The following is an 18,777-nucleotide window of genomic DNA, read 5'->3' as shown; positions in this document are numbered from 1 at the left end:
TTTATATTTGGAAGTTCTAACATAAGGTGGATAACGGCCCCCCATATAATGATCACAAGAAGTACTTGTCCTACCAGCTGTGAGGAGGAGGAGCTATCCTATTAGTATTTGGCTACTATAGAGGACTTGAAGAGACAGAAATATCGGAAGGCACACTTCCTCTTTTCATCTTTGTAAATTGTGTGGCATTGCCAGGCAAATTTGCGTTAGAGATATTGGAGTTTAATGAATAGGCCCAGGGGGTATTATTTTATAGCAATGCCAGCAGATACAATTATTGATATATTAAATCAATGCTGCCTTTTATCAATACCAACACTAGATGATTGGGTACAGAACATCTTTTCACTGGAGTTCGGGGAAATGCTGTACGCAAGTTTTTTTTTTAATGGGGAAATAATTAATTCATTCGTTTGATAGTGAGTGGAACACATTTGACTGAAAAACAGCTATCAGGTAATGAATTTACCTCTGGCTTTACTGATTGTTTATGACTTACCTAATGACACCCAGCCATTAAAGAAATGACTGACCTAGATAAGTCTCCTCCTGTTTTACTATTTTAAATTCTTCTCAGGGGTAATAATGCAGCAGTGCTATGTATTTAGCTCTTTAACGCAAGTGGTTGAGCAGTTATTTATTTGTTTATAAAATATTTTATCAGGAAGTAATACATTGAGAGTTACCTCTCGTTTTCAAGTATGTCCTGGGCACAGAGTTAAGACAAATAATACATGGTTACAAATACAGTTACATAAATGAACAGGGTATACATTATATACAAGACATTGCATGCACAGTTAAAGAAAATATATATTATGGGCGTATGAAACAGTTACAGAGCAGATTAAAATGTGAGACAGCCTTAGATTTGAAAGAACATAAACTGGTGGTGGATGTGAGAGTCTCTGGTAGCTTGTTCCAGTTTTGGGGTGCACGGTAAGAGAAGGAGGAACGTCCGGATACTTTGTTGAGCCTTGGGACCATGAACAGTCTTTTGGAGTCAGATCTCAGGTGATAAGTGCGGCATGTGGTAGGGGTGAGGAGCTTGTTCAGATGATAAGTGCTGCATGTGGTAGTACTGTCTTTGACCTTCTGCCACAACCGTTTACCAGGGTCCTGGAAAGCTTCAATCTGGAAGTTGGGCCAGACGATAATTAGTATTCTGCATGTGGCAAGACCTTGTTACACTTTGCTAATCCACCCCTCCGTCCTCCGCCACCTGTATGTGACAGAGTTCAACTTGACATTTTTAAGAAGGCAAAAAGCAATCATTCTTACTTGTGGGAATGTTGCATTGTGTTGGAGGGCAATACGCTAGAGCACATCTAACACAGAACTAGTTAATAAAACTCCCACTTAATTTGCTTTCTCTGCACATATTTTCTCATAGTAACACTTCTGCGATGATGTATTAATTACTTCAGGAAGGAACTTTGACATCAAAGACGTCAATCTAGTTTTACTATTAATAGCTGCAAATCCTGCATGTTAGATGGCACTCACGCTGTGACCAGAACCAAGAAAATGAGTGTAACTCCTTTTTGGGAGTGGCAAATAACCGGCTTCTGTTGCTGGAGCTGCAGACACTGAATGTGGATTTGCAATGCTTTCCTGAGTCAGTAGTGTCTAGAGTGGGTTCGAGCAGGGGTGGGTAGGAAGGGAGATCACTGGCACTAACAGTATTTTGTGAAGACAGTCCAAACAAAAGAACTTCCCCTGACTGAAAGATCCATTGATCCTACCAAACAGGGGCACAATGTTAAAATAATGATTCAAGAGAGTCTTTACCAGGGACTGGATTAAGCAAATCCTTCAGGCAATAACAGGGCAGGGCTAACTCCACTTACTGCTGGTCCCAGCTCTCTAAATAAACCCAAGGTTTTCCTTACATTAGTATCCTACTGCTTAAGCTGAACGCTCACCCAATGACCAATGGGAGTTACTGGGCCTATCACAGTTTAATGAATAACCCCCTAAAAATTGAAAGGGAGGGGTAATCCATAGCACTGTAAAGTCAAAAATATTTCAATAATATGTAACCCCCACTCCCTGGGTCAATCGCAGATCGGGCCCCCTAAGGTGTACTTGGGCTTGGCTACATGTCTTTGTGTGGTGCATACCTGCTGGCAACAGGAGGGCCTGAGTCTCCCGCGATGACATGGGGGATAACAGGAACAGGTTTCTGGGGTGGATGCCTTTGTTCTCATTCAGTGGTGCAGCGCCTCCATCTTTAGTAAGCCCCAGGAATGTGGGGTGGAATCCTTACCAGAGAGTTCCCACACAGGGATGAGAGATTCCAGTCTCACACAGGTTTGTTTTTCTTTAAAAGCAGCAGTCTTTATTCACAGAACCAGCAGCAGACAGGTACAGGGATGTCCAATCCACTCTGACTGTTCTCCCTCAGGATGGTCCTTTCCTACCACCACTCTGGATCAAGGGCATCCAGAGTGGGGCTAACTCTTCCCTCACCCCCTAAGCAGGGTGAGAGGTACTGGTCCACCTCCCTACACTATGGTTGGATCAGCTCTACTCATGAGCTGATCACTCTCCTACTCCAACTGTAACTCTCAGCTCACTAACTCAGGGGGGCGCAAACTTTTTTCCCTGCGCCCCCCTGACGGCTGTCCCCTCGCTCCCGCGCCCCCCCAACCCCAACTTACCCGCGCTCCGGCGTAATGACGTCACGTTGCCATAGCAACGTGACGTCACATGACCTCGCAGCGTCATTTTGACGCCGCGTTGCCATGGCGCCGCAGGGAGGAAGCCGCCGGAGACACGGTAAGTTAGGTTTACAGAGGCCCTGCAGCTCCCCCGGCACTTAATTTAAGTGCCTTCGGGAAGCGCGCGGGGCCTCTGTAAACCCCGCACCCCCCGTCGGCAGTGTCGCGCCCCCCCTGGGGGTCGCGCCCCACAGGTTGCGCACCGCTGCACTAACTAACACTTGTCACACACTAAACAGACTAAATAGGAAGTGCACTGCTCTTTTATGATACCTGCAGGCACCGCCCCTGTGTCTCTTGCTTTGACACAGGGTCAGGTGACCTACCTCCACCACTCAGGGCAAGTGCTTGAAGTGGGGGAAACCCATGATAACTCCTGGCAACCTGCCCTTACCAGGGATTATACCAGGAGGAGGATAGAACTATAGTCCAATTTCTTACCAGGGCTACAAATAAATAATAAAACAAAATATATCACAATGAGCAATATACATCAATTATGAAAAAGATTTAGAATAAAATCAAACCGATCATATAAGGAAACCAATGTTGTTATAAATATAGAAAAGTATTGTTAATAGTGTAGTTGTGTAAATATCAGAATATGAAAAAAATTAAATGATTCTATATATAACTAAGTATATAATGCTATGGTTATTCACTAAAGCCATCGTACCAGCAGTAAAGCAACGATCATTATCACTGCTTTACTGCTGCTATGACTTTATTTTTACCTCTGCAATAGTTCTGGAACAGTTGTAATGTGGCTTATGAAAATGAGCATGCAAATGAGTAATTAACAGTTAATAGGTTATTTGCATGCTATTAACTAAAGTCCAATACTTGGCAATTAGTAATGTGTGACATTCTCGCCTAAGTTGCCATGACCAGGGCAAACTTCTGGATGAAATAGCTATCCGGTCATGAGGTCTGACATGCCAGGATTTTTGTGTGTGCTTGTTTTCTAAGGGAAGTTGGGTTTTGTGCTGGACGCAATCTCTGACTATACGAGGAGCAGCAGAGAAGACTCCTCTTCCATTCGAGTTGGTGACATCGCGATACTGTGATTGCTCCTCCTGGTGAGAGATCACGTGATTGCAATCCCTCCGGCCCTCAAAGGGTTAATAATTTATTGAACGGGGAGAAAAAAATGTCTGTATGGCAGCACATAACCTTGGGACGGGCCTGGTACAAACTGGTATACTAACATGCTACAACTACTCTTAATTGTATGTAAGGGATGTGCCTACAAGTCTGCCTAAACACACATCGTTTGATCATCTTCACAAAATTAGGAAGTCGTTAGCACCGAGAAAAGCAAAGCATACAATTTTTTTAAACTGCAAGAATAAAATCTCACATATTTCATTCAATTCCTGGTATTTTCTCCGCTAAACATTTTAGAAATAATGTGATTAGTCCATTGCTCATTAAGCCTCTTTCCAATTTAAATGTTAAACCTCCCATTATTTCAAGGAATGTTGGGCTTCTGCTGTTACAGAAAGGGCTTGAAAATAATTGTGAACTTGCAGGAGGCGTTCCAAATAATTAATGGAGGGTTCAAACCCAAGTGGGGCTCTGTCTAAGAAGGAATCTAAATAATGAAGCAATAATACAGGCACCCTACAAACGTGCATAACAAATCAGACAATTACTTTACGAAAGTCTGATAAGTCACAGTCTATCATTTTAATCCATCTCATTACATATAATTTGTTGATAAGTTAACTGTTTAATATTATTAAATATGTAATATACCATGAAGGAAGGCAAAGGCTTGTTGGTTTATTCCTATTATCACGAGCAAGCTTGTTTATTAGGTTCCAATGTCATTTGGCTGTGCAATTATTTTTTCAGTATTAATTGAACGGCGAAGTCTAATCAAATGTAGCAAATCCATCTGTAAGGGGAAACAAACTTGATATACTGTATTTTAAAGGAACGTAATTTTGTATTGACTGCGACTGCAAAGTTGATTAAAAATTGGTTAAAATAAGATCGTGGTAATGTCGTTGAAAATACGAGGAAATGTAAAATTATATATATAGATATAGAGATATTATATTACCATAATTGCGGTAGATAAATAAAGACAGCACAGTCCAGTATTCCATAAATAATGTATTCAACATGTAGAATAAACAGCGCCCATTCCGACGTTTCGATCCCTGAACGAGATCTTTCTCAAGAGGGGTGCAAAAGTATGGTAATAATAAATATATATATATATATATATATATATATATATATATATATATATCTCTTATACTATTTATATAGGACAAGCACATATATATATATATATATATATATATATATATATATATAAAAAAATTCATGCATGCTTGTTGGCATGATGTAATTTTTTTTCAGTTTGGTTTATTAGTGGGTTAGAGCAGCGGTGCGCAAACGGGGGCGCGACCCCCAGGGGGGGCGCGAGACTGCCGACGGGGGGGCGCGGGGTTTACAGAGGGCCCTGCGCGCTTCCCGAAGGCACTTAAATTAAGTGCCGGGGGAGCTACAGGGCCCCTGTAAAACTAACTTACCGTGGCTCCCTCCCTGCGTCGCCATGGCAACGTGGCATCAAAATGACGCTGCAAGGTCATGTGACATCATGTTGCTACGGCAACGTGACGTCATGACGCCGGAGCGCGGGTAAGTGATTGTTGGGGGGGGCGCGGGAGTGAGGGGACCGTCGGCAGGGGGGCGCAGGGAAAAAAGTTTGCGCCCCCCTGGGTTAGAGGTGGGGTAATAAGGAACCCTTCACAGAAAGTGTAAGAGAAGATGGAAGTGAGAGCCTTTAATCAATATGAAATTAAGCTGCTTTACAATTCTGGGGAGAATTTAGTTTCATTCGAATAAAGAGGACTAAAATCTTCTCCAGATGCAGCATCCCAGTATATTGAATACGTGTCACGATGCCTTCCTGGGCCTGAAGGTGTGTTATGGGAAAGTACTGCCTAATAGACATGGACCCAAGTGAGTGAAAGCACGCACAAGATGAAGAAGCAAATGACAGGGAGGAGGAGCCTGTGTGCAGCCCACAATTGTAGACCTTTACCTAAAAATAGCCTTTTTTTTTTTTTTAGAAATTCTTTCCATTATTGTTTAATATTCATAAACATAGCTCTACCCTTATCTTTGTTAAGGTGCATACAATAACTAAACATTGATTTAGTTGAAGTACTTAAGAAGTAAAGGGGCTTGCAACTCGAGAATTAAGAGACAACATATTTGCTCAGATAATACTAAATTGTCACGCCTGTATGCCCGCAGACCTGGCAAGACCCCAATACTGAGGTGGGAACGGTATTACACCACACACCCACAGCAGTGGGAGCAAGCCCGGAGTGTGGTACCTAGCGTTGCTGGGCCTGTTGAGAAAGTGGTTATGATACTTGCAACGTCTTGTAGGGTTAACCGTAAGAATGGTCGTGTCCGTGTGCCAATGTCCAGGGGTCTAGAGAGTAGAGTAGTCAAAGTTCAATAAAAATAACTAGTAGTATACCGCTCACCAGATAGCAAATATCATAGCCGGTGCAAAGGGATGGTACTGGCATAGCAAGTAAAAAGGAAGATAGCAGAGTGATCTCCCACAGATCCCTTTTACCACTGCACAGACAGGCTAGTAGGAAAAATGGCAAGGAAATAGTGCTTCTTGAAAGAATTGGGAGTGAACTATAGGGGAGACCCTGGTAATCGCACCCAATACTATGAATGATCAATTACCTAAAACTGCCTTATGGGCAAAACAATAAACTTTTATTAAACATTAATATGCACACACAATATAACGACGCAAAAATGAATGGGTAATAAAAACAACTAAAACACAGGTACGGGTATATTCAGGAGGTAAATATGCAGTGGATATCTATTATTCTAATTCATTAATAGAACCCTCCTGATGGGTAGCTCCAGTGGGGAAAATACACAATGCAGATGGTAGTGCCTGATAATATGGCTGTATCAGATGGTACTTACTAATGCAATGGCAAAATCTACCACCTAAATGCAGGGAAGGGTGTAATGGGAGTATATCTAATGCTATAAGTATAGCAGTACCAGGCAGAGGTGCATCAGTCTATAACAGTCATTGATAGTACAAAGCGTGCTGTGGTCAGTGTAGCTGCTGCTGTGGCAGTGTTCCAATGATAACACTCCCACCATGTATGTCATGTGCAGCTTTATCTCTTGTACCCACAGCTAACGGCAGTGGCCTGTGTAGTGCACTGTTGAGGTCACGGGTGAGATCGCTCTGTTATTGGGGAGGGAGGGTGTGAGTTGGTGTACCGGAGGCTCAGGTATTTGTGGCGATTAAGCCCCAACAGTGCACTACACAGGCCACTGCCGTTAGCTGTGGGTACAAGAGCTAAAGCTGCACATGACATACATGGTGGGAGTGTTATCATTGGAACACTGCCACAGCAGCAGCTATGTCACGCGATGTGGTATAAATTTGAGCTTCTTATGGCGTCTTGTACACCTTGAGAAAGGGCATACTGCCCGACACGCATTGGTGGACCCCTGCTGTGGCTTAGGGGGGACCTTTTGTCCACTTTTTATGTAATAAATTATTTTTGTTGCTGCATACCGTGAGCCTCCTTCTGTTACTTCTGGCAGTGCACTGCCTCATTTTCCTACCTGTTACTGGCTCTACGTCAACTTTCTGTCTATGGCCATATTAGTTCATCCCGAGAATCTCCAGTGTAGACACAATTCTGCATGTAATAGCTCCCAAACCAGGGGCATAGCCAGGGCTCGCCCAGTGACTGGGCATTGAGCTATTCTAATGAGACCATTTAAAGCCTTTCTCCAGACCCTTCCACTCCCCAAATGACTCACCTGTCCAGTGAAGCCAACTTGAAGGAAGGAGCAATGAACAGAACTGCTGCAGTTAATGGTGTCCAGGGGTGACACTGCCACAGTGAGTCCTGGGACACAATTATTCCGGGCTTGGCTGTGGTAGTCGCAGATGCACTTCATAATTGATTGATTGTGTGTGTGTGTGTGTGTGTGTGTGTGTGTGTGTGTGTGTGTGTGTGGTGGGATGGGGGAGGGGTGTGTGCATGACATTCATTGAAAAAAAGAAAAGTAACACGGAGTAGCTGTTACTGTATACAGATCTATAGTTTGGTACATATTAACAAGCAGCAGTGGCACATAGTTTGTTTTGGATATGTGGGCAGTCAGGTGGATGGCTAGCAGTGGCCATACTCCCTCATACTAACTTGTGACAATGTAGACATTGTGGTAAACAGAGGGCTATGGAGTTGGCAGGTTTTATGTTAATATTTATTTATTTATAAAATGTTTTACCAGGAAGTAATACATTGAGAGTTAACTCTCGTTTTCAAGTATGTCCTGGGCATAGAGTAAAGATGACAAATAATACATGGTTACAAGTACAGTACATAGTTACATAAGTGAACAGGTTATACCAGTGGTTCCCAAACTTTTTCGGTTCAAGGCTCCCCAAAGCAATCAGAATTTTTTCAAGGCTCCCCAAGGCGATCAGAATTTTTCTGCAGCGCCCAAAGTAAAAACAAAGGTGTATATACATACCTAACAGTTGCAGTGCGCAGTTGGTGTCTCTCTCAGACACTCACACACTCTCACTCTCTCTGACCTCACTCTCTCTCTCTCTGACCTCACTCTCTCTCTCTGACCTCACTCTCTCTGACCTCACTCTCTCTGACCTCACTCTCTCTCTCTGACACACACACTCACTCTGTCAGACACAGACAGACGGACACTCTCTCTCAGACAGACGGACACTCTCTCACAGACAGACGGACACTCTCTCTCACAGACAGACGGACACTCTCTCTCACAGACAGACGGACACTCTCTCTCACAGACAGACGGACACTCTCTCTCACAGACAGACGGACACTCTCTCTCACAGACAGACGGACACACTCTCTCACAGACAGACGGACACTCTCTCTCACAGACAGACAGACAGATACTCTCTCTCACAGACAGACAGACACTCTCTCTCACAGACAGACAGACACTCTCTCACAGACAGACAGACACTCTCTCACAGACAGACAGACACTCTCTCTCATAGACAGACAGACACTCTCTCTCACAGACAGACAGACACTCTCTCTCACAGACAGACAGGCACTCTCTCTCACAGACAGACAGGCACTCTCTCTCACAGACAGGCAGGCACTCTCTCTCACAGACAGACAGGCACTCTCTCTCACAGACAGACACTCTCACTCTCTCAGACAGACACTCTTCTCTCTCAGACAGACACTCTACCTCTCTCAGACAGACACTCTACCTCTCTCAGACAGACACTCTACCTCTCTCAGACAGACACTCTGCCTCTCTCAGACAGACACTCTGCCTCTCTCAGACAGACACTCTACCTCTCTCAGACAGACACTCTACCTCTCTCAGACAGACACTCTACCTCTCTCAGACAGACACTCTACCTCTTTCAGACAGACACTCACTCTCTCAGACAGACACTCACTCTCTCAGATAGACACTCTACCTCTCTCAGACAGACACTCTAACCTCTCTCAGACAGACACTCTCACTCTCTCAGACACACTCTTACTCTCTCAGACAGACACTCTCACTCTCTCAGACAGACACACTCACTCTCTCAGGCACATTCTCTCACTCTCTCAGTCACACTCTCTCTCTCACTCTCTCTCTCACTCTCAGACACACTCTCTCTCTCACTCTCTCAGACACACTCTCTCAGGGAGGGAGGAAAGGCAGGAGATCCGTGCAGGCAGCTCCCTGCACACACACACACACACACACACACACACACACACACACACACACACACACACACACACACACACACACACATAAATACACACACACACAAATAAATACACACACACACAAATAAATACACACACGCACACACAAATAAATACACACACACAAATAAATACACACACGCACACACAAATAAATACACACACAAATAAATACACACACAAATAAATACACACACACACACACACACAAATAAATACACACACACACAAATAAATACACACACACACATAAATACACACACAAATACACACACCCACACACACACATAAATAAATACACACAGATGCAGATACACACACAAATAAATACACACAGATACACACACACAGATGCAGATACACACACACACACACACACACACACACACACACACACACACACACACACACACACACAGATACACACATTGGAGAGCAGTGGAAAGCAGAGGCAGCGACGGATGTGAGTGACTGGGGGGAGGGGGGTGGGGTGGAAAGGCATGCGATCCGTGCAGGCAGCTCCCTGCACACAGTCACTGGACAGGCAAATGTACACCTCTCTCTCCCTCCCCTCGCCACCTTCTCCTATCACCCCCCCACCACCTTCTCCTATCACCCCCCTACTTTCTCCTATCACCACCCTACCTTCTCCTACCACCCGGGGCAGAAGGGACGGGACACCGCTCAGACAGAGGATCCAGGAGCGGGGAGGCAGACACACACACTCACCGTGTGCTCTGCACAAAGCAGAAGCCCCGCCCGCGGCTTCCTCTGACCTGCAGCCATCCCCTGCGGCCCGGCCGGCATGAAGCAGTGATGGTGGGGAGGGATGATCGGAGGGATGGTGGGGAGGCTAACCGCGGTGCCCCTCTAGGCAAGCCACAGCGCACCAGGGCGCCGCGGCAGACAGATTGGGAAACACTGGGTTATACATTATATACAAGACATTGCATGCACAGTAAGAGATAATATGTTATAGGCGTATGTAACAGTTACAGACCAGATTAAAGTGGGTGACAGCTTTAGTTTTGAAAGAACTTAAACTGGTGGTGGATGAGAGTCTCCGGTAGGTTGTAATATGCTCCTGTCCTAAAACTATCAGTTGGAAACTGCCCCATGCCTATGTTTGGAAATCAAACAAGAAACAAAGATCTCACATGTCGTAGCATTTTAATAATGAACATAAAGTGGTAGGAACTGTATTAAGATAGTGTTGCCTGGTGCTTCTCCAAAAATACTCGACACAATGGTGAAAGGTGTAACGCGCTCGATGCGCCACACACACACACACACACACACACACACACACACACACACACACACACACACACACACACACACACAAACACACACACACACACACACACACCTCTCACCTCTCACCTCTCCATGCTTTGGTCTCCTTTGCCCCCACCCCCAGGCTACTGACACCTCATCCTGATTGGCTACACTACCCAGCAGCAGCCAATCAGGATGTAGGAATCTGCCCAGCCCCCCTAGCAGCAGCCCTGCTCGGGGTCATCCCGCGCCCCCCAAGACAGTCTGGTCACTATGTCCAGAGAGGTAATACCAGACACATACATGCCCAGTATTACCTCTAATAACTAAGATACAATGTATTAGTTGTCATCTGCACCCTCATCAGTTGCTGCTTTAAGCAATGAACGTAAGTGTTCTGAATTATTGTGTGTTTGTTATTTCCATGTCATGTTTGATTCATATGCTGTACACTAGTTTGACTGCATGTGGATAGTCTATAGAAGAGAAGAAGCATCTACCTGTACTTGTACAATGTGAAATGGATTTTAGGGTTCCAAAGAAAAATGCCCTCAGCTATTAATTTTTTTCAGCTTGGATGGCTCTTATTGGAAGTTAGGTCAAGGGGATGTACAATAGGAATCACATTTTGTTAGTAGAATTCTGAGGTTCACGTTCCATATCTTTGAATAAATTTCCCATTGCTGGACTCATCACTCTATTATAGACAGTATAGCACGATTTCATTGTAGTTCTTGTACATATTTTAAATGTGGATATTAATTTCTTTCTTGTTTGGTTTCACAGTACAAATGGAACACAGATGAAGAATATCTCTTTAGGGCCACAATTGCTTTTACCATGCGGACTCACACAAAAAATATCCCATTTCAGTAAGTTGATGCTAAAAAGTAAATCCTCTCTCACTTCTTCGTTATAGACACTGGCATGTTCATGCTTTGATTACCCCCACGATAAACCCATACTCTGCTACAGGGGCCGGCAGTGTTTTCCACTCCAGTGCATTTCTTACCCCTCTGGCAGTGAAGGAAATGTCATATCATTGACTCATTGAATAATAAAATACCTATTTTAAGCAATTACTTTTATGTGTAACAATTTGATGGGCAGATAATAAAATATACCATTTTACATATTTTTGCAAAAAGATATGCAAAAGATTATACGGGAAAACCCAATGGCATACAACAACAAAACTACCACTAAACACAAGTAAAACAAGGTAAAATGTAACATGTTCATACGATAAAATAATAAGTAATTTCAGGAGCAAGAATGCCTGTCTCTACTTTTTGATGATGGTACAATTTACTATTAATACAACTGGAGATTTATACTTATAAAGGGAAAAATGACACTCTCCAAGTTACTGTATGCCAATCTTAATTTTCTTTCAATAACAAATCATATTAAAAAAATTTTTATAATACACCATCAACTATTATGTGACATGTAAATTAGTATTTTCACGACATTCTCTTCAGAGAAGAGGTGTAAATCTCCTAATACATGCAAGTCAAGGGAGAGAGAGGGAGAGGGAGGGAGAGAGAGGGAGGGAGAAGGAGGGAGAGAGAGGGAGAGGGAGGGAGAGGGAGGGAGAGGGAGAGGGAGGGAGAGGGAGCGAGAGGGAGGGGAGGGAGGGAGAGGGAGGGAGAGGGAGGGAGAGGGAGGGAGAGGGAGGGAGAGGGAGGGAGAGGGAGGGAGAGGGGGGGAGAGGGGGGGAGAGGGAGAGGCTAAGTGATTAAAGACACTGACTGCACTGAGTTTGAAGCAGGGGAACCTGGTTCAATTCCTGGTGTCGGCTCCTTGTGACCTTGGTGTAACGAATGCTCATCACAAACAAGGCGGGACCGCGAGGCTGAGGTGGGGATATTGATAGCCACCGACCAACAACCGAGCAGCCAAGTCCGGAGTGCAGAGTGGTAGTTGTGTGGCTGGGTCAGGGTAGGAGAGGTTAGGTTGGTTGTGGTACTTGCCGTGGTCAAGGAGTGGAGATATCAGATAGTTGTTGGTGATGTGCCGGGGTCCAGGGGTATAGAGAGAAGAATAGTCGAGTCCGTTGCCGTGGTCCATGGGTTAGAGAAGTCAGTAGTCCGGGTGCAAGCTGAGGTCAAACAACAAGGATCAAACAAGACAATATAGGGCAGCAGGAAGCTTGAGGCAAGCACAAGTCACAAGAGATTATGGTCAGCCAGTTTGCAGGAGGGCTGGCTGAGCATTTAAAGGACAGTTAGCCAATGGTGAGGCAGCACACAGGTGCAAGGTAAGTGATAGCAGGACCGTCCACAGCTGCAGGGTAATACAATCACAAGTGTGAAGAGTACTGATAGGCAGGGGCAGAGTCTGTAGCAGCTGTGGAATAATGGATGCAGTTAACCCCTTGTTTGCCTGTGTTCGTGCAACGTCTGCGTGTAGAGGGTGCACACTGTGCGCTGCGCATGTCGCTACGGGGGTGGAGCCTGGAGACGACCCCTACAGTGTCTCAGGTCCTAAGAGGGTGACGCATGCACACAGTTTGTGGTTGACGCGCATCACCCGTGACATCACGGGATGATTGACGGAGGCAGGGCTTCACAGCGATCCTCACACTTGGTCAAGTCACTTTATCTCCCTGTGCCACTGGCACAAAAACAAAATATAAATTGTAAGCTCCCCGGGGCAGAGACTGTGTCTGCAATATGCCTCTGTAAAGCGCTACGTAAAACTAGCAGCGCTATACAAGAATAAACAATTATTATTATTAATATTAATATAATTAATATCTTTAACATAATTTTGATTCAAATAGAAAATGTCATTTAACATTGAGTACATCCGCTAAACACAACACTTTAATAACCTTTGGCTACAGGAACAGCCGATAATTTGGATGTGTTCATTTGACATACAGTACAATTCCAAAGTGTGGGGAAACAGCCCCAGGCATGTAGAAACCTGCTTGTGCAGCAAACACAACACAGACAAACCATTTCTTCAAAGTGCAGGACACATGATGAAAGGTCCATATGGGACCTGAAACGTTGTTTTTCCACTGTTCTTGGCTGTTACATTAAATGGAGAACTTCATTATGAACTAGTGAATAGAGCTCCACTTTGTATCTCTGTCTTTGAGGAGACCTGCGCTTAGAAGAAATTGTTCATTTGACATACAGCACATACAGTACACAAAAGGAAGAGAGCTATTGTGTTGCCTGCAGTCAACCTCATTAAGCTACAATTTAAAAGGCAGCACTCAGCACAAACATCATTTTCTATGGTAATCAACATAAAAATGTAAAACCAAACTGTGTACACACAACAATGATTAGCTTTTATAATACATTTATATGACACAATAAACTATTTAAAATGTTTGCTCTACAGTCATTAAAACTTCACACTTTCGCTGTTAATACATTCATTCAACATTCATTCATTTTGTTTCTTTTTCCACAGAGTTTCCAATATTTTGCTCTGCAACGTGACACAGAGGGTCTCATTTTGGTTTGTGGTTACATCTCCTTCCAATGATTCAGTTGCTTTCCCGAGCGCTAGTGTAGAAGCAGCAATAAGGTAATGGTACTCATATTGTATTTGCATATAGTATCTGCCACATGTAATATCCGGGAGGAAATAAAACAAAGCAGATCTGGCTGCTCCCATGGCCCCAATCTGCAACTGAAAGTTTCTCTTGGAATTGAGAACTGCAGCTCCTGAGGCAGATCAAATACCTCCATTCAGGCTGCAGCTGGCCCTGCCCCCAAGGTCATCCTAACCCTGATTTATAAGGCATGAGGTACAGGAGAGTGCTTAGCTCACCTTAAACAGTTGTGTTATTTGCAGGTGGTAGTGACAGAACAATAGAAGCTGCACCATGACAGAAAACGTTGGGTGACTGAAAGCTCCGGAAGAGCTGACCTCTTGGCATGAGACTTTGTAACATGACTCCAATTCTGTACAATAGCGGAAAACAATTTATTTTGTCCAGCAATACAGTACTGATGCAGCGGCCGTTATTGGAACACTTCACGCGGTGTATACCTCGGAATACCCATGCGCGTGATTTCTTCCATCCGTACCGCCTTTAGACCCTAGGGCAGTCGAGTGCAGAAAATGGAATTTTAGTGTTCTGGTTTTTAAACACCTTAAATTGACACAGTAGCACAGTACTGTACACATTACAATTCATTCATTTCATTGCACCCAAAGAAACAGAATCCATGAAATTCAAACAAAGCAACCGCTAGAAACACGTGTGCCTGGGGCGATTGGCCGCGTTAATGCCGCGTGGAGTACAGCAGAGCACACGAAAACGGCACCGTGATTTGTTTGAATAATGGCTGCTGCTTCTGTATGTATGCGGTTTAAAAAGGAATCAATGGGAAGATACAGTAGGTCAGGCTTCTCAGGTTTGTATGCTACTTGTGTGAGTAGGGGGCGTTCTGACGTCACTTGAGCAGTTCAGCATTGGCTGGACCGTGCATGTGACCAGGGCAAGTGCGACAAATACTAATATTTGTCTCGCCAAGCATCACGCCTCTACACGTGCACTCGCACGCAGCATGGACCCAACAATTGACTTTAATTGTTTTGATTGCTCGCGAGCCCGCATGCAAGCTCTCAGCCTGGACGCGCCCTTAGTTGTCATTTATAGCCAGTTACAGATATTTGGGATCAGGTAATAGAGAACTTAGGACAAGACCACTATATGTAGCTAATAGAGCCCAGTTCGCTACACCCCCACCAACAGCCCCTAGAGCAGTGGTTCCCAATCTGTGCGCCCTGGTGCGCCGCGGCTTGCCTAGAGGGGCGCCACAATTATCCTCCCCACCATCACTCCTTCATGCCTGCAGGGCCGCAGGGGATTGGCTGCAGGCAGAGAGGAAGCCGGGGGCGGGACTTTGTGCAGAGCACACGGTGAGTGTGTGTGTGTCTGCCTTCCTGCTCCTCTGTCTGCGCGGTGTCCCGTCCCCTTCTGCCCCGGGTGATAGGAGAAGGTAGGGGGGGTGATAGGAGAAGGGAGAGTGGGGGGGGGAGAGTTGTACATTTGCCCGCCCAGTGACTGTGTGCAGGGAGCTTCCTGCACGGATCTCCTCCCCCCCAACCCCCCCTCACATCCGTTGCTGCCTCTGCTCTCCACTGCTCTTCAATGTGTGTATCTGTGTGTGTGTATTTATTTGTGTGTGTGTGTGTGTGTATTTGTGTGTGTGTGTGTATTTATTTGTGTGTGTGTGTATTTATTTGTGTGTGTGTGTATTTATTTGTGTGTGTGTGTGTGTGTATTTATTTGTGTGTGTGTATTTATTTGTGTGTGTGTGTGTATTTATGTGTGTGTGTGTATTTATTTGTGTGTGTGTGTGTGTGTGTGTGTGTGTGTGTGTGTATTTATTTGTGTGTGTGTGTGTAATTATTTGTGTGTGTGTGTGTATTTATTTATTTGTGTGTGTGTGCATTTATTTGTGTGTGTGTGCAGGGAGCTGCCTGCATGGATTTCCTGCCTTTCCTCCCCCCTCCTCCACTCCCCTCTGTCTGAGAGAGAGGGTGTCTGTTTGCGAGAGAGAGTGTCTGTCTGCGAGAGAGAGAGAGAGAGAGAGTGTCTGTCTGCGAGAGAGAGAGAGAGAGAGAGTGTCTGTCTGCGAGAGAGAGAGAGTATGTCTGCGAGAGAGAGTGTCTGTCTGCGAGAGAAAGAGAGTATCTGTCTGCGAGAGAGAGAGAGTGTCTGTCTGCGAGAGAGAGTGTCTGTCTGCGAGAGAAAGAGAGTATCTGTCTGCGAGAGAGAGAGAGTGTCTGTCTGTGAGAGAGAGAGTGTATGTCTGCAAGAGAGAGAGAGTGTCTGTCTGCGAGAGAGAGAGAGTGTCTGTCTGCGAGAGAGAGAGTGTCTGTCTGCGAGAGAGAGAGTGTCTGTCTGCGAGAGAGAGAGGGTCTGTCTGCGAGAGAGAGAGAGTGTCTGTCTGCGAGAGAGAGAATGTCTGTCTGCGAGAGAGAGAGAGTGTCTGTCTGCGAGAGAGAGAATGTCTGTCTGCGAGAGAGAGTGTTTGTCTGTGAGAGAGAGAGTGTCTGTCTGCGAGAGAGAGAGTGTCTGTCTGCGAGAGAGAGTGTCTGTCTGCGAGAGAGAGAGAGTGTCTGTCTGCGAGAGAGAGAGAGTGTCTGTCTGCGAGAGAGAGAGAGTGTCTGTCTGCGAGAGAGAGTGCCTGTCTGCGAAAGAAAGGGTGTCTGTCTGCGAGAGAGTGGCTGTCTGCGAGAGAGAGAGTGTCTGTCTGAGAGAGAGAGAGTGTCTGTGTGAGAGAGAGAGTGTCTGTCTGTGAGAGAGAGTCTGTGTGTGAGAGAGAGTGTCTGTGTGTGAGAGAGAGTGTCTGTGTGTGAGAGAGAGTGAGAGTGTGTGTCTGTCTGTGAGAGAGAGAGAGAGTGAGGTCTGAGAGAGTGAGGTCTGAGAGAGTGAGGTCTGAGAGAGTGAGGTCTGAGAGAGAGTGAGGTCTGAGAGAGAGTGAGGTCTGAGAGAGAGTGAGGTCTGAGAGAGAGTGAGGTCTAAGAGAGAGTGAGAGAGAGGTCTGAGAGAGAGAGAGGTCTGAGAGAGAGAGAGAGAGAGAGAGGTCTGAGAGAGAGAGAGAGGGGTCTGAGAGAGAGAGGTCTGAGAGAGAGAGGTCTGAGAGAGAGAGGTCTGAGAGAGAGAGAGGGGTCTGAGAGAGAGAGAAAGGTCTGAGAGAGAGAGGTCTGAGAGAGAGGTCTGAGAGAGAGAGAGAGGTCTGAGAGAGAGGTCTGAGAGAGAGAGATGTCTGGGAGAGAGAGAGGTCTGAGGGAGGTCTGAGAGAGAGAGAGGTCTGAGAGAGAGAGGTCTGAGAGAGAGAGAGAGAGAGAGAGGTCTGAGAGAGAGTGAGAGAGAGAGGTCTGAGAGAGTGAGAGAGAGAGGTCTGAGAGAGTGAGAGAGAGAGGTCTGAGAGAGTGAGAGAGAGAGAGGTCTGAGATAGAGAGGTCTGAGAAAGAGAGGTCTGAGAGAGAGAGAGAGAGAGAGAGAGAGAGAGAGAGAGAGAGAGAGAGGTCTGAGAGAGAGAGAGAGAGAGAGAGAGAGAGAGGGGTATGAGAGAGAGAGGTCTGAGAGAGAGAGAGACGTCTGAGAGAGAGGTCTGAGAGAGAGGTTTGAGAGAGAGGTCTGAGAGAGAGAGGTCTGAGAGAGAGAGAGAGAGAGGTCTGAGAGAGGTCTGAGGGAGAGAGAGAGTGAGGTCTGAGAGAGGTCTGAGGGAGAGAGAGTGAGGTCTGAGGGAGAGAGAGAGTGAGGTCTGAGGGAGAGAGAGAGAGTGAGGTCTGAGGGAGAGAGAGAGTGATGTCTGAGGGAGAGAGAGAGAGTGAGGTCTGAGGTATAGAGAGAGGTCTGAGGTATAGAGAGAGGTCTGAGAGAGAGAGAGTGAGGTCTGAGAGAGAGAGTGAGGTCTGAGAGAGAGAGTGAGGTCTGAGAGAGAGTGTGTGTGAGAGAGAGAGTGTGTGAGAGAGAGTGAGAGTGTGTGAGAGTGTCTGAGAGAGACACCAACTGCGCACTGCAACTGTTAGGTATGTATATACACCTTTGTTTTTACTTTGGGCGCCGCGGAAAAATCCTGATTGCCTTGGGGAGCCTTGAACCGAAAAAGTTTGGGAACCACTGCCCTAGAGACATTCAGAAACATTTTGTGGTCTCATTGGGACCAAGTACCAGTGGAAAAGTATCTTATAACCATTTTCTTTTATATTTGTACAAATCAAGAGTTTCAAAGTATTTGATGGAGATATATTCCCAAACTTCAACTGATAATTCTGAACTTAATTCATTTTCCCAATTCAACATATATGAGAGTTTATCAATTGCATAGGATTCCTGTAGTATATTATGTAAGATAGAGATCCTGATCTTCATATACAGGTACCTAAGCAAAATTGTTCATATCTTATACCCATGCGGAGCTTCCCTCCGGTAAATTTAAGGGAAATGCAAAAACTCAGATCCACAAAATAGTACTAAGCTTTAGCCA

The 18,777-nt window shown here is 45.3% G+C and overlaps 1 protein-coding gene across 3 annotated transcripts in view; it reads left to right on the top strand.

Moving 5' to 3' along the window:
- The window catches only part of CLTRN (collectrin, amino acid transport regulator), a 60,095-nt gene that overhangs the window by 20,114 nt on the left and 21,204 nt on the right, over positions 1-18,777 (top strand). For all 3 annotated transcript variants that reach the window (XM_075594117.1, XM_075594119.1, XM_075594118.1), the window contains 2 exons: positions 11,585-11,670; positions 14,234-14,350. In XM_075594117.1, coding sequence (XP_075450232.1) covers positions 11,585-11,670; positions 14,234-14,350 — 203 coding nt within the window. The remainder of the gene's footprint in view (positions 1-11,584; positions 11,671-14,233; positions 14,351-18,777) is intronic.

Source organism: Ascaphus truei, chromosome 3 (assembly GCF_040206685.1).
Source record: "Ascaphus truei isolate aAscTru1 chromosome 3, aAscTru1.hap1, whole genome shotgun sequence".
Taxonomy (NCBI): Eukaryota; Metazoa; Chordata; class Amphibia; order Anura; family Ascaphidae; genus Ascaphus; species Ascaphus truei.
The sequence above is the reverse complement of the archived record's forward strand: the minus strand, read 5'-3'. Positions and strand labels throughout refer to the sequence as shown.